This window comes from Jaculus jaculus, chromosome 13, assembly GCF_020740685.1.
Source record: "Jaculus jaculus isolate mJacJac1 chromosome 13, mJacJac1.mat.Y.cur, whole genome shotgun sequence".
In the NCBI taxonomy this organism is placed as follows: Eukaryota; Metazoa; Chordata; class Mammalia; order Rodentia; family Dipodidae; genus Jaculus; species Jaculus jaculus.
Genome location: NC_059114.1, coordinates 10,466,328 through 10,479,386, shown reverse-complemented (window position 1 = coordinate 10,479,386; position 13,059 = coordinate 10,466,328). Strand labels below are relative to the sequence as shown.

At 50.6% G+C, this 13,059-nt stretch overlaps 1 protein-coding gene across 2 annotated transcripts in view; it reads right to left on the bottom strand.

The window, feature by feature from the left end:
- Sec14l2 (SEC14 like lipid binding 2) overlaps window positions 1-11,031 on the bottom strand; it is a 31,882-nt gene extending 20,851 nt beyond the window's left edge. For both annotated transcript variants that reach the window (XM_004664066.3, XM_045132876.1), the window contains exons 1-5: window positions 10,902-11,031; window positions 8,432-8,507; window positions 2,126-2,169; window positions 1,391-1,450; window positions 959-1,147 (exon numbers count right to left, since the gene is read on the bottom strand). In XM_004664066.3, the coding sequence (XP_004664123.1) occupies window positions 959-1,147; window positions 1,391-1,450; window positions 2,126-2,169; window positions 8,432-8,507; window positions 10,902-10,955 (423 nt within the window). In that variant the 5' untranslated portion in view covers window positions 10,956-11,031. The remainder of the gene's footprint in view (window positions 1-958; window positions 1,148-1,390; window positions 1,451-2,125; window positions 2,170-8,431; window positions 8,508-10,901) is intronic.
- Window positions 11,032-13,059: the final 2,028 nt, after the last annotated feature.

The following is a 13,059-nucleotide window of genomic DNA, read 5'->3' as shown; positions in this document are numbered from 1 at the left end:
TGTGCCCCACTGTAGTGTGTGTGGTTTTTTGTTTGTTTGTTTGTTTACTTTTTTTTTTTTTTTTTGCAGGAGTGGAAAAGGAACTCTACAACTTAGATATAGTCCCAGCCCTAAAGGGAATTTTGTTTTTTGTTTTTCTAGGTAGGGTCTCACTCTAGCTCAGGCTGACTTGGAATAGTCTCAGGGTGGCCACGAACTCATGGTAATCCTCCTACCTCTGCTGCCTCTCCAGTGCTGGGATTAAAGGCCACTACACCCGGCCTTTTTTTTTTTTTTTTTTGGTATTTTTTAAGGTAGGCTCTCACTATAGCTCAGGCTGACCTGGAATTCTCTATGTAGTCTCATGGTGGCCTCAAACTCATGGCGATCCTCCTACCTCTGCCTCCTCAGTGCTGGGATTAAAGGTGTGTGCCACCATGCCCAACTGAAAATCTTTTTTTTATTATTTTATGTTTTTATTTACTTGTGTGTATATGTGTGGATGTGTCAGGGTCTCTTGCCACTGCAAATAAACACCAGATATAAGTGTTGCTTTTTTAAGGAAATCTATCTTTAAAAAAAATTATTGTATTTATTTACTTGAGAAAGGGGCAGATGGAGCTCCAGATGCGTGCTCCACCTTGTGCATCTGGCTTACGTGGGTCCCAAGGAATCAAACCTGGGTCCTCTGGCTTTGCAGACAAGCACCTTAACTGCTAAGCCATCTCTCCAGCACAAAGTGCCAGCGTTTGTGTCTGGCTTTACATGGGTGCCTTGGCAAAATGAAAATGTGGCAGGCTGGGGTTATGGCTTAGTGGCTAAGTAGAACACTTGCCAAGCATGCATAAGGCCCTGGATTCAACCTCCACGGGGAGGGGATAGTTTTGTCAGTCCTAGGACTTTGAGATTTCAGTGGTCTATGAAATCTGAAAGTCCTCCCTGTGGTCAACTCGTTCTTGACCGTGGGATGGCCACGCACCTTGGTGGTCTGGTGGGCACACTCCTGCAGGAGCAGCTCACAGTCCCGCATCTTGGTCCTGAGCAGGTCTTGCTTAGTGGCTGAGAACAATAGACCCTTGGCATCCAGGGGCCCAATAATGTCATACCAGACTGGGCAGCCCTCCAGATCGTAGCCACACCTGCCTCCGGACAGATACTGCTGGATCACCTGGACAAAAGATAGAGTGACCTGGTGGGCATCCATTCCTTCCCTGCGTCATGACGCTTGATTGTGGGTTCATTAGTCTTTCCCTCCGAGCCCCTCCCCCCAGATGCCGACAGATACCTATTTTGGAACCATGGCGTTATCAGACTTGTCCTCAGAGGACCCAAGTCCAATCGACCAGGACACAGGCTGTGGGAGTAACAAGAGTCCCCCTCGTAGGGATGGGGTGGGATAACATGTTCTCACCTCTGGAGGCTGCCAGCTAATGATGTTGTCAATGTCCTTTTGCTTCCGGAACTCCACATGCTAAAAAATACGCACAAAGGTTCAGTAAGCAGGAGGTGGAAAGGGAGGTGGGGAGGGAGTGATGGGGATCCCAACTAGCCATGAGTGACAGCATGAACTGACCACAAGACTCTAGATGGGCCCCTGCAAGACACTGGACAGAAGTGGAAAAGGAGGCCCTGCCTTCTTTAAGATCTAACAAGATGATCATTCTTGGCTGGCCTGGAGCTCTACATTTTCAAGGAAGGAAATACGCTTTGTCCAAGGAGGAAACTATAGCAGCGGCCAGCTGACCCCCATGTGTCTCACAAACCGAAGCTGCATTTGGAGTAGATGGGGGGAGGGCAAAAGAAGTCCAGGCAAAGGGATGGAGAGATGGCTTAGTGGTTGAGGCGCTTGCCTGTGAAGCCTAAGGACCCCAGTTCGAGGCTCGATTCCCCAGGACCCACTTTAGCCAGATGCGCAAGGGGGCGCATGCATCTAGAGTTCGTTTGCAGTGGCTAGAGGCCCTGGTGCGCCCATTCTCTCTCTCTTTCTCTCTCTGCCTCTTTCTTTCTCTGTCTCTCTCACATAAATAAATTAAAATGAACAAGAGAAAATTAAAAAAAAAAAAAAAGAAGAAGAAGTCCAGGCAAGGTGTGCTTCTGATAGGAGGAAATGAGGCCATGGTGGGTTTTGGAACCAAATGGGTCTCACCTTCCGGAGCATAGCTTCTGACTTCTGTAGATCAAAACTTCGAGCTACAATGGAAACACGGTAAGGGTTAGACCAGTTGACTCTCAAATGTGATTCCCAGAGGACCTCCACTGAAGACCTTGTGGAATACCACAGTCCCGAGTTAGTGGGAATGAGATCAAGTTCAAGGCAACTGGGGTGCAGAATTGCAACGTCAAGGGTCAGAGAATGGCTCAGGTGGATACAATCAGGTGAAAGGTGTTATCTCAGAGAAAATGAACCCTGGAACGCCTTATCATTTGGCCATCCCCACACAGGACAAACTTTATTTCCTCCCCAATGTTAACATCCAGCTCCAAGAAATTGACCCATAGTTCAAACATGAACATGACTGTCCCAGAATCTGGGGCATGGCTGGCTGAACACCCCCACTGAAATAACGGGGTCCATGAGCCTCCAGCCAATTGTGCCAGCTCCCTACAGAATCCACAGATTCCTTAAAGTAACACAAAGGGCTCCTGAAGTTTCTGAAGCAAAGCTCACTTGAACCCACACTTCATTTTATCATGCGCCCCCAACAAGTTGTCCTGTTCAAGTGTGAACACAAGACTTGGACACAATACCTCACTGTCCCCCAAGACCACTTGCTCCCAGACAACTGGGGCTGCCGTCTGCACAGACTTCTTTTTCCCCCTGGAGATAAGGTCTCACTGTAGCCCAGACTGTCCTGGAACCCACTGTGTGGTCCCAGGCTGGCCTCAAATTCACAGCAATCCTTCTACCTCTGCTCCCCAAGTGCTGGGATTAAAGGCATGAGCCACCACACCCAGCTCTTACTGGCTTCTTAAAAGAATATTTTATTTATGTATTTACTTGAGAAAAAGACAGAGGAAGAGGCAGAGAGAAAATGGGCACTCCAGGGCTTCCCCAGCCATTGCAGGCAAACTCCAGACGCATGTGCTCCCTTGTGAATCTGGCTAACATGGGTCCTGGGGAATCGAACCTGGGTCATTAGGCTTCGCAAGTAAGCGCCTTAACCGCTATATCCCCAGCTCCAGCTTCTTTTATTTATTTATTTATTTATTTATTTATTTGAGAGCGACAGACACAGAGAGAAAGACAGAGGGAGAGAGAGAATGGGCGCGCCAGGGCTTCCAGCCTCTGCAAACGAAGTCCAGACGCGTGCGCCCCCTTGTGCATCTGGCTAACGTGGGACCTGGGGAACCGAGCCTCGAACCGGGGTCCTTAGGCTTCACAGGCAAGCACTTAACCGCTAAGCCATCTCTCCAGCCCCCCAGCTTCTTTTTTAAATGTGTGTTTTAACTTTATTTTCAAGGATTGAGAAAGAGAGAAAGAATGGGCACGCCAGGGACTCTGGCAACCTCAGACTCATGCACCACTTTGTGCATCTGGTTTTACGTGGGTACCAGGGAATTGAACCCAGGTCATCAAGCTTTGCAAGCTGCTGAGCCATCTCTCCAGCCCTATTTATTTATTTGAGAGACACGGAGAGAGTATGGACATGCCACGGCCTCCTACCACTGCACATGAACTCCAGGCACATGCACCACATTCAGCATCTGGCTTTACATAGGTATTGGGGAGCCGAACCCAGGCCATCAAGCTTTGCAAGCAAACGCTTTAACCATTGGGCCATCTCTCCAGCTTGCACTGGCTTCTTATGCAAAACTGTAATCTATTGCAGAGACATCACAAGAACACGGAACTTTCTCTGCCACGTAACAGCCCTCCCAGGACAAGTCATTTCTAGGCTGTTATTAGCCTGCACTTTTTCTTCCCATCATGCATCCTTGGAGACTTTAAATGCTGCTCACGCTTGTATTCAAGACCATCCTAATAACTTTCCTTTAGATGTCGTCCACCTTGTGGCAGTGTGTGTTTGGGGGGGCTCTTAGGTAAGCCCCCAAGCTGAGCTTAGCCCCAGGTGTTATTTGTCTACTCCAACAAACCCTAAGAATTCTCTTAGCAACACCTTTAGCTCAGGAGGAGCTCAGAGTCAAACGAAACTCCAAAATCCTCTGCACCTGTGTTGTGGGCTAAGCCTCCATCCCCTTCATAAAGAGGTGACACTTCCCAAAGCAGCCCTCTCACGTTCCATCCCAGTACAGTCCACCTCATGCCATCCGTGGAAGGGCTTCTGAGATCCTGAGCAACTCGACTGTGTGACCTATGAACCGTCCCTCCCAGCCGCACGTCCTCCGTGGATTCGGTTGGCATCTAGATCTGCTGACAGCCCAGGAACTTGGGCCAGGTAGGCTGCCCTCTGGACTGTCGCTATTATCTCTTCATCGTCATTCTCTGAGAGCAGCTAAGCACACTCCCTCACTCTATGGTCGTGAAATCCAATACTCTTTCTTTTTTATTTATTTGAGAAAGAGAGAGAGAATGGGCATGTCGGGCCCTCTAGCCACTGTAAACAGGCTCCAAACACATGCGCCACCTTGTGCATCTGGTTTACGTGGGTCCTGGGGAATGGAACCTGGTTCCTTTGGCTTTGTAGGTAAGGCCTTAAACCACTAAGCCGTTTTTCAAACCTCACTCCTCTCTCTTGAGCCAGGTCTGTGCAAAGCCAGGTATGGTGTCTCAAGAGACTGAGGTAAGAGGATCTTGAGATGAAGGTCAGCCTATAGGAAGGTCAGGCTAGCTTGGGCTGCATATTGAGACCCTATCATAAGAAGAAGGAAACCATGGGTTGGCCAATGCAATATCCATCACGGGTGCTGGGTCCTTTCCAGCAGAACTGAGCAGCCACTCTTGAGAGTTGTCTTAGGAACATGCCCATGCCTTGCCCACCTGACTACCACCCTTCCCGTGCCCTGGAACATCGTGGAGCATCTCTGAGAGGAACTTAATGTGGGTCTGCACCTCAGATCTCCTACCTTGTGTGTTTGATCTTGGACAAGACTGTTGCAAGCCGGGCGTGGTGGTGCACGCCTTTAATCCCAACACTTGGGAGGCTGAGGTAGGAGGAAAACCATGAGTTCGAGACCTTCCTGAGACTACATAATGAATTCCAGGTCAGACGGGGTTAGAGTGAAACACTACCCAGAAGAAAAAATAAAAAAAGCTGGGCGTTGTGGCACACGCCTTTAATCCCAGCACTGGGGAGGCACAGGTAGGAGGATCGTCATGAGTTTGAGGCCACCCTCAAACTACATAGTGAATTCCAGGTCAGCCTGGGCTAGAGAGAGACCCTACCTCGAATAAAAGAAAACAAAACAAAACAAAAAAAGAGAGCAAGAGAGCAAGAAAAGATCATTGCATACCCTGACCAGACCATTCAGTCCAGAAAACAGCATCCTCTCTTGATAGAGAATTAGACCATGGAAATGGGAGTCTCCCGTAGAAAGAGGTCGCCTCCAGAGGACAGGGGACGGTCCTGGTAAACTGTGAGCCCTCTTATCTTGGGAGAGCCACACCAGCTAGGTGTCTTTGCAAGGGCCCTCAGCTACAAACTGGTGCTGAGTCAGGCCTCTCCAGGTTCCTGGTGGAACCTGGTTCAAGGGAAGCTCAAAGCCTGGCATGGGGCATTGGCAAGGTTAATCCAACCCAGGAGCAGCCGCTCGGTCTCCGGCTTGCCCGCCCCATAGTCCTGCCAACCACACAGACTCACACCTCTCCTGCTGTTAGTCAGGGTCCATCACCTCCTTGTGCCCTCTTGCCCAGTGACCCTCTTTGCTGGAGTACCCAGAGTGGAAGGGGGCAGTGAGGACTTACATTCCTGCTTTCAGGGTCTGGAGGCGGCCAGCAGAAAACTGAACCCCCAAGCTCACACCACATTCTGCTGGTGTATGCCTTACAAACGCCTCCTTTAGAATCAAAGGGAGAAAGAGAAAAGGTGGCTTTTTTTTTTTTTTTGGAAGGCAACAAAAACTCTAATTCAAATTCATAATAGGGTCTGACCAGGCTTGAGCTCCAGCCCAGAATGTGTGAGACCCAAATGAAATACAGAGAAACTAACTCTGCTTGAAAGACTTTTAAATTGGGGGGGGTGTAGCTCAGTGGTAAGTTGCTTCTTTAAGCATGTGCCAGGCCCTGAGTTCAAGCCTCAGTGCTGCAAAGACAAAACCGAGGGCTGCAGAGATGAGTTAGCTAGCAGTCAAGGCATTTGCCTGCAAAGCCAAAGGACCCAGGTTCAATTCCCTAGGACCCACATAAGCCAGATGCACAAGGGGGCGCATGCATCTGGAGTTCGTTTGCAGTGGCTGGAGGCCCTGGTGTGCCCATTCTGTCTCTCTTTCAAATAAATAAAAAATAAAAATGAATAAAATTTTTAAAAAAGCACGATCAAAACAATTACTGAGCCGAGCTTGGCTTCTGGAGCTTTCTGGAAGGGGGCTGGCCAAGAATCTGGAGCCCTGAGTTCTGTCCTGATTCTGCTTTCGTGGACTGTGTGCCTTCAGGTAAATTCATTCCCCTCTCGGAGCCTTTGCTTTCTCATTTGGAAAATGAGGACAATCACACTCTAGTATTCCTATGAGGATGCACCTGGTACCAAATGGGGGTTCTTGGTGAACTAGCAAGCCTTATGCAAGAAAGGGTTAGGACTTGGTGGTGGTGGTGGTGTTAGTTAGTGTGTGTTTAATGTCTGGGAGACCAACTGCCAGGACCCCACACCCATCTCGGCCTGAATAAAACAGAGCGACATAGCTGGTCAGCAGCTCCCTGGAACCACACTTCTCTTCCTCCTACCAGCAGCAGCAGCTCCGTAGCGGGTTAGATCATCTTGCAGCTGGCCCTTTAACAGGGCCTTTGTCTCCCACTCTCTCCACCCACCCATTCTAGATCCAGCCCTTTGGCAAATGCTTGGCCAAAATTTCCTCCGGCCCAACTGACTCCACAGCTGCCCTTCCACCCTCTCTAGGTGGGCTGGGGAAGGCACAGGGTTGCATCTTGGGAAGGAAATGGGCAAATGGCATGCCAGAGGCCCATGGACTCCACATGGTGCTCCTGGGTACACCTGGCCTCAGGTGTTTCTAGCAGGCTTTTAAGAACATGCCAGCTCGGGCTGGGGAGATGGCTTACTGGTTAAGGCACTTGACTGCAAAGCCAAAGGACTCAGGTTTGATTCCCCAGGACCCTCAAAAGCCAGATGCACAAGCTGGCACAGGTGTCTGGAGTTCGTTTGCAGTGGCTGGAGGCACTGATGTACCCATTCTTTCTCTCTCTCTCTCTCTCTCTCTCTCTCTCTCTCTCTCTCTCTCTCTCAAATAAATAAAAATAATGTGAATTCTTAAAAAAAAAGAACATACTAGATCTATTACATTCCTGTATAGCAAAAAGTAAAAGGAGTCGGACACGGTGGTGCATGCCTTTAATCCCAGCACTTGGGAAGCAGAGATAGGAGGATCGCCATGAGTTCGAGGCCACCCTGAGAGTATATAGTGAAATCCAGGTCAGCCTGAGCTAGATTATGTATTTTTACCTGTCCTGAGACCCCTAAGGGCACGAGGTGTGTGAATATGTCTACAAATAAGAACAGGGCATGGCTTGTACATTTTAGGATAAGATTCCACATAACAACTTGAACCCTGCTGGTAGACAAGAGTAGAATTTTATTTTTTATGTCTGATAATAAAGTTTCTACAAAGAAAAATAAAAGTGTGTCAAGACAGCCAGGAAGGGTGGCACATGACTTGAGCGAAAGAGGAGAGGGGTCAGGACAGAAAGGTCTTTGGAGTTGGTGCTGAGTCTGATCCTGCTGCTAGCAGCAACATGTTCCATCATCCCACGGGCAGCTTGTCACGCTATGTCTTGCAAAGGGCAGGGCACTCTGTCTCATCCTGTGTTTTCAGAGGAGGAGCCTAGGGAATAGCTGTGATCTTGGCTCAGGTGCCACAGCCAGGCCAGCATAGAGACAGAACTAGGATTCAGGACCCTCGAAGCCTGGCAGAGGGTGGAGGAGAATTCTTCTCCCTTCATATTTCCTATGCATATGACAGTAGAGAGAGCTAGCCTTTCCCAGGGACCAGGACCCTCGTTCTAACCTCAGCTCTGCCTTCAACTTCAAGGCCTCTCAGTCCTTCTGCAGAGCGGACTTGTGGAGTAGATAGAAAGGGCACAGGGCTGACAGTTTATACCCAGGGGCCTCTAGTCTTCTTGCTCACCTAACAAGCCACTTCAATCCTCTAGGTCTCATGTCTGTACCCAATAGAAGGGCTGTGGGTTTGTGATTGCCACATGGTTTGTGATTGCCACACATCTTTTTGACTCTGAGCTCCCCAAGTTCTCAGATGTTCAGGAGATATCATTCTGTTGTCCAGAATGCGCCCCTGCCCCAGCTTCCCACAGCCCCTCTTCCCTTACCTCGGAGCCAGCGCAGGAGAAAATAGTCATCTGGATTCGGCAGGGTGGGCAGCACATCCTGGACATTCTCCCGAAACTGTAGGGACAGGCAGATGGGTGAGTGGAAAGCCCCCCCGGCCCACCTTCTGCCAGGACACTCCTCTGACCTTTACCAGAGCACACTTTCTTTCGTAGTTTGTTTTGTTTCTTTTTTTTTTTTTTTTTTTTTGGTTTTTTGAGGTAGGGTCTCACTCTGGTCCAGGCTGACCTGGAATTAACTCTGTCATCTCAGGGTGACCTTGAACTCATGGCAATCCTCCTACCTCTGCCTCCCGAGTGCTGGGATTAAAGGCGTGCGCCACCATGCCTGGCTGTTTTGTTTCATTTTAATGTGAGAGAGCAAGACAGACAGAATTGGCATTCCAGGACCTCCAGCCACTGCCATCGAACTCCAGATACATGTGCCATCTTGTGCGCATGTGTGCCTGGCTCACGTGGGATCTGGAGAGTCGAACTTGGGTCCTTGGGCCTTGCAGGCAAGCGCCTCGACCGCTAAGCCATCTCTCCAGCCCCAGAGCACACCTTTATACACCAATGCTGCAGACACTGGCCGAGCACGTGCACTGTGTGGGGTGCTCCGTGTCTCGATGGGGGTGCCTGGTAGCAGGGCTGCATAGGAAGGTAATAGCCTATCGCTCTGCCTTACTGTGGGTACATTCCCACACCAATCGGGTGAGCAGGTGGATGTGTTCCCAGCTAATGGTGATAGCTGGCACTCTGGTGCGCATGCCACCGTGAATGCCGCCTGTGTACCTAGCATCCTCTCATGTGTACCGCGCTGACCATGGCTCTGTGCCATATACCTCACTCAGAGCCCCTACAGGTATCATTGTCCCCATTCTACAGATGAAAGAATGAAAACTCAGAGAGGCTCTGCAACATGTCCAAGGTCAAACAGATAGTAATAAGCAGAGTTGGGATACAGATAAGGGTCTATCTGAACCCAGAATCTTTCCACTGAGGTCTTCCACTCCCTTGAAAATGAAATGGAGGATGGTGTGCTGGGAGCAGAGGGAAGGAAGAGTGTGGTCTCATAACTTCATTCAACAACAGCATTGGAGCTGAGTTTGAAAAACAGCAGAGGGTGGGAGGTGGGGAATCCAAGTGGGGGGGACAGTTCCAGTAGAGAGCCACGAAAGGGGAAAGTACAAAGAAAAACCAATCCAAGGAAGCAGAGAGAGTGACCCCAGGGGACAGCCACACCCACCTCCAATCTCTCACTACCCAGTAGTTGAGCAGGTCCACTTGGGCCTTCCCCAAACCTTATGCTCCAGCCACTCACTTTTCCCTGGTCACTGACCTGTAGGCCAGCCCCAGAGATGACCAATGAGGACTGAACACCTCTTGCCTAGGTCAACTAGGAGCCCATCCCCCAAAACAGCTCCCAGAACTAAGGGACAATGGTCATCCGAATGGCAAGCATTGAAACCACCCTCACCAAGGACCATGCCCAGCCCCCAATTTCCAGTTTAATCTCCACCTAATCCGTCTCTGCTGGACTTCCCCTGTAGGGTAGCAGTAGACCTGGGAGAGAGGAGGTTCTCAGACATCTGCAGTCCCCACTCAGCAACAGAAAACTGCCCAGCCACGGAGCCGTCGCCAAACCTTAGGGCTGGACACAATCAACCCTGGCCCAGAGGACAACCATCCTTCTCTTGTCCCCGAGGGCAACAGAGGAGATTCACTTTGGTGGTGTGGCCCTTGAACTGTTTGCCCCTCCTCCGTGAAGCCTGGTTGGCCTCCTGAGGAACATCACTTAAGTCCCCTGTCAGGCAGGGAGGAGTCTGGATTGCTAGAGAGAAGGATCCTTCTCGTTCAAATTAGCCCCAACCTCTTATTCCCTTCCTATGCCCAGTCGCCAGTGGTCTTGAACTTTCAAACACTATCCCTTCAGCATCACTGGCTGGTCCAACCTCTTTCATGCCATCAAAGAGCAAAGAGAGCAGGGTTTGAGCCCAGGAAGGTGGCACAGAGACTTGATGATGCCTCCGGGCAAAGCCTTCAAGAGTTATGCAAAGGAGCTGTCCAGGGCCCTTCCAGCGGCCACTAGCCCCCTCCCTCCGCAAAAGGAGAGCCTCCCGGAAATGGGAGGAAACCTGGGCCCCTGCCCCGGTCCCAGTCCCTGCCAGCCCGGAGGATGAATGTTGCCTTTGTGCCCTTAGCTGCCTTCCGAGGGTTTCCAAGCAACCTCTTCTTCCCCGGTGACACCTCCGAGGCTGCTGGCTTGGGGGGAACCGGGGGACCGCGGCAGCCAAACTTCTCAGGGGTCTCCCAGGCACGGCGAGGAGTGATCCTCTGGGCACCGGGTCCAGCCGGGGAGGGGACGACAGGCGGCCGCTCCCGGGGGGACAGTTCCTCCCCCGCCCTCCCCTCCACCCCCGCCGGCGGGAGGGCGAGGACCAGCAGCCGGCGAGGCCCGCGGCGGGCTCACCTTGGCCAGTGCCTCCTGCTGTTTGGGGCTCAGGTCGCCCACTCGGCCGCTCATCGTGCCTCGACTCCGGGGGGCTCGGCGCTGCGGCAGCCCGAGGGAGCTCCGAGTCGTTTGTCGCCGCAGCAGCCGGTGTAAAAAGTCCCAGCCTTTGGCACGGGCCCCGAAGGGACAGGCGGCCAAGCCCCGCCTCTTAAAGGAGCCCTAAGGGGCGGGGCGGGGCGCGGCGCACACGGGTCACCCCCACCCCACCCTCCATCCATCCGCCCGCGGTGGTACCCGACCGTGCGAGAGGCGAGCGGAGGGACAGAAGTCGGGGATCCAGCCTTGGCTCTTAGTGACCTTGACATAAGCTACCTGAGCTTCTTGCCTCCCTCCCCACCTTTCCCCACTCTTCTTTATTTTTTTTTTAAATTTTTATTTTCAGTACATTAAATTTACTCATAAAAACATTCTAAAAGCGTACAATTTTTTTTTTCCTTTTTAAAAAAGTATAAGAGGGGTCTGGAGAAGATGGCTTAGAGGTTAAGCAAAGCCAAAGGACACCCGGTTCGATTCCCCAGGACCCACGTACGCCAGATGCACAAGGGGGCCCGTGTGTCTGGAGTTCGTTTGCAGTGGCTGGAGACCCTGGCGCGCCCATTCTCACTCTCTCTCTACTTCTTTATCTCTCTCTCTCAAATAAATAAATAATTTTTAAGTATAATAAAACATTTAAAAACCAAAAACAGAACTTGGATATTTTTACAATTCAAGAGCAAATTAGAACACTATTAAATATTTACAAAACTCTATCTTTTAAAGATATTTATAAGGTTATGTGCAATTCTGTAGAATTGACAAAAGAATGACTCAAACTGAGAGAACTTCCTTCATTCCTAAAAAGATAATACATATGCCCAGCTGGGCTTGGTAGTTCACCCTGTTAGGCTCAGCACTCGGGAGGCAGAGGTTGGAGGATTGCTGAGAGTTCGAGGCCACCCTGAGGTTACACAGTGAATTCCAGGTCAGCCTGAGCTAGAGTGAGACCCTACATTGAAAAAGCAGAAAAAGAAAGAGAAAAGAAAAGATGCCCTATAGAAGCTTTCAGTTTTGGTACCAATATCCATCCCATCTTTGCGTGCGTGAGAACTGGCCTGTGCTGAGGGCTCACTTCTGCCAATGCAGGGCTGGGCTGGGGACTCACCCCCACAATAGCAGCAGCACAATATATAGTTTATATAGCCAAATAGTGTTGACTAAAGATGTCCATGGTTTTTTGTTTTGTTTTGTTTTGTTTGGTTTGGTTTGGTTTGGTTTGGTTTGGTTTGGTTTGGTTTTTCGAAGTAGGGTTTCACTCTAGCTCAGGCTGACCTGGAATTCACGGTGTAGTCTCAGGGTGGCCTGGAACTCACAGCGAGCCTCCTACCTCTGCCTCCTGAGTGCTGGCATTAAAGGCGTGTGCCACCACACCCGGTTCAGCCTCCAATCCTCATGGTTTCCTGTGCCATGTGACTTGCTCTTCGGGTCCTGTGCACTTTGGAACCCTGCCTGGGTTCCCCAGGACCATCTTGGGGAACCAGGGTGAGCAGGGAGCTGGATTCCCTCACAACCGTTGTGACTTCAGCCAGCAGTGTCTCCCCATTCTTCTATATAGTTCAAGATGGGCCTCTTCTCATGAATGAGCTCTTCTAAGGACCTGGCTGGACATTTCTTCTCCACTCTCCTTCCCTCAAGATGGTAGGAGCGCTCCTTGTTGTGCCCCCTGTAAGGAGATGTCCCCTAAGCCAATGGTGCAGTTGTGGCCTGTCCAACGTTCCTCGAGGCCCTGTCTGGCCTGCCATCAGTTTAGACCGCTGCTACCAACCCAGCTTGGGGCCCATTCCAAGCTGATGCAATTTTTTTCTCTCCCCCCGCATGACAGGCAGAGGGGCAGGGAAGCAGACACCCAGGTGTCCCCCCTCCAAGACCCTGTCCCAAAGCTCTCCCCACTCAGATGGCAGGCAGTACCTAGAAATCAAGAGGTTTAGGTCTGCATAGCAGTGTCCCATGTCCTTCTATGCCTCTCTATTTCTATTGATTTATTTGAGATAAAGAGGTAGGGAGAGAGAGAGAGTTGGTGCACCAGGACCTTCAGCCAATCCAAACAAACTCCAGACGCATGTGCTACCTTTTGCATCTG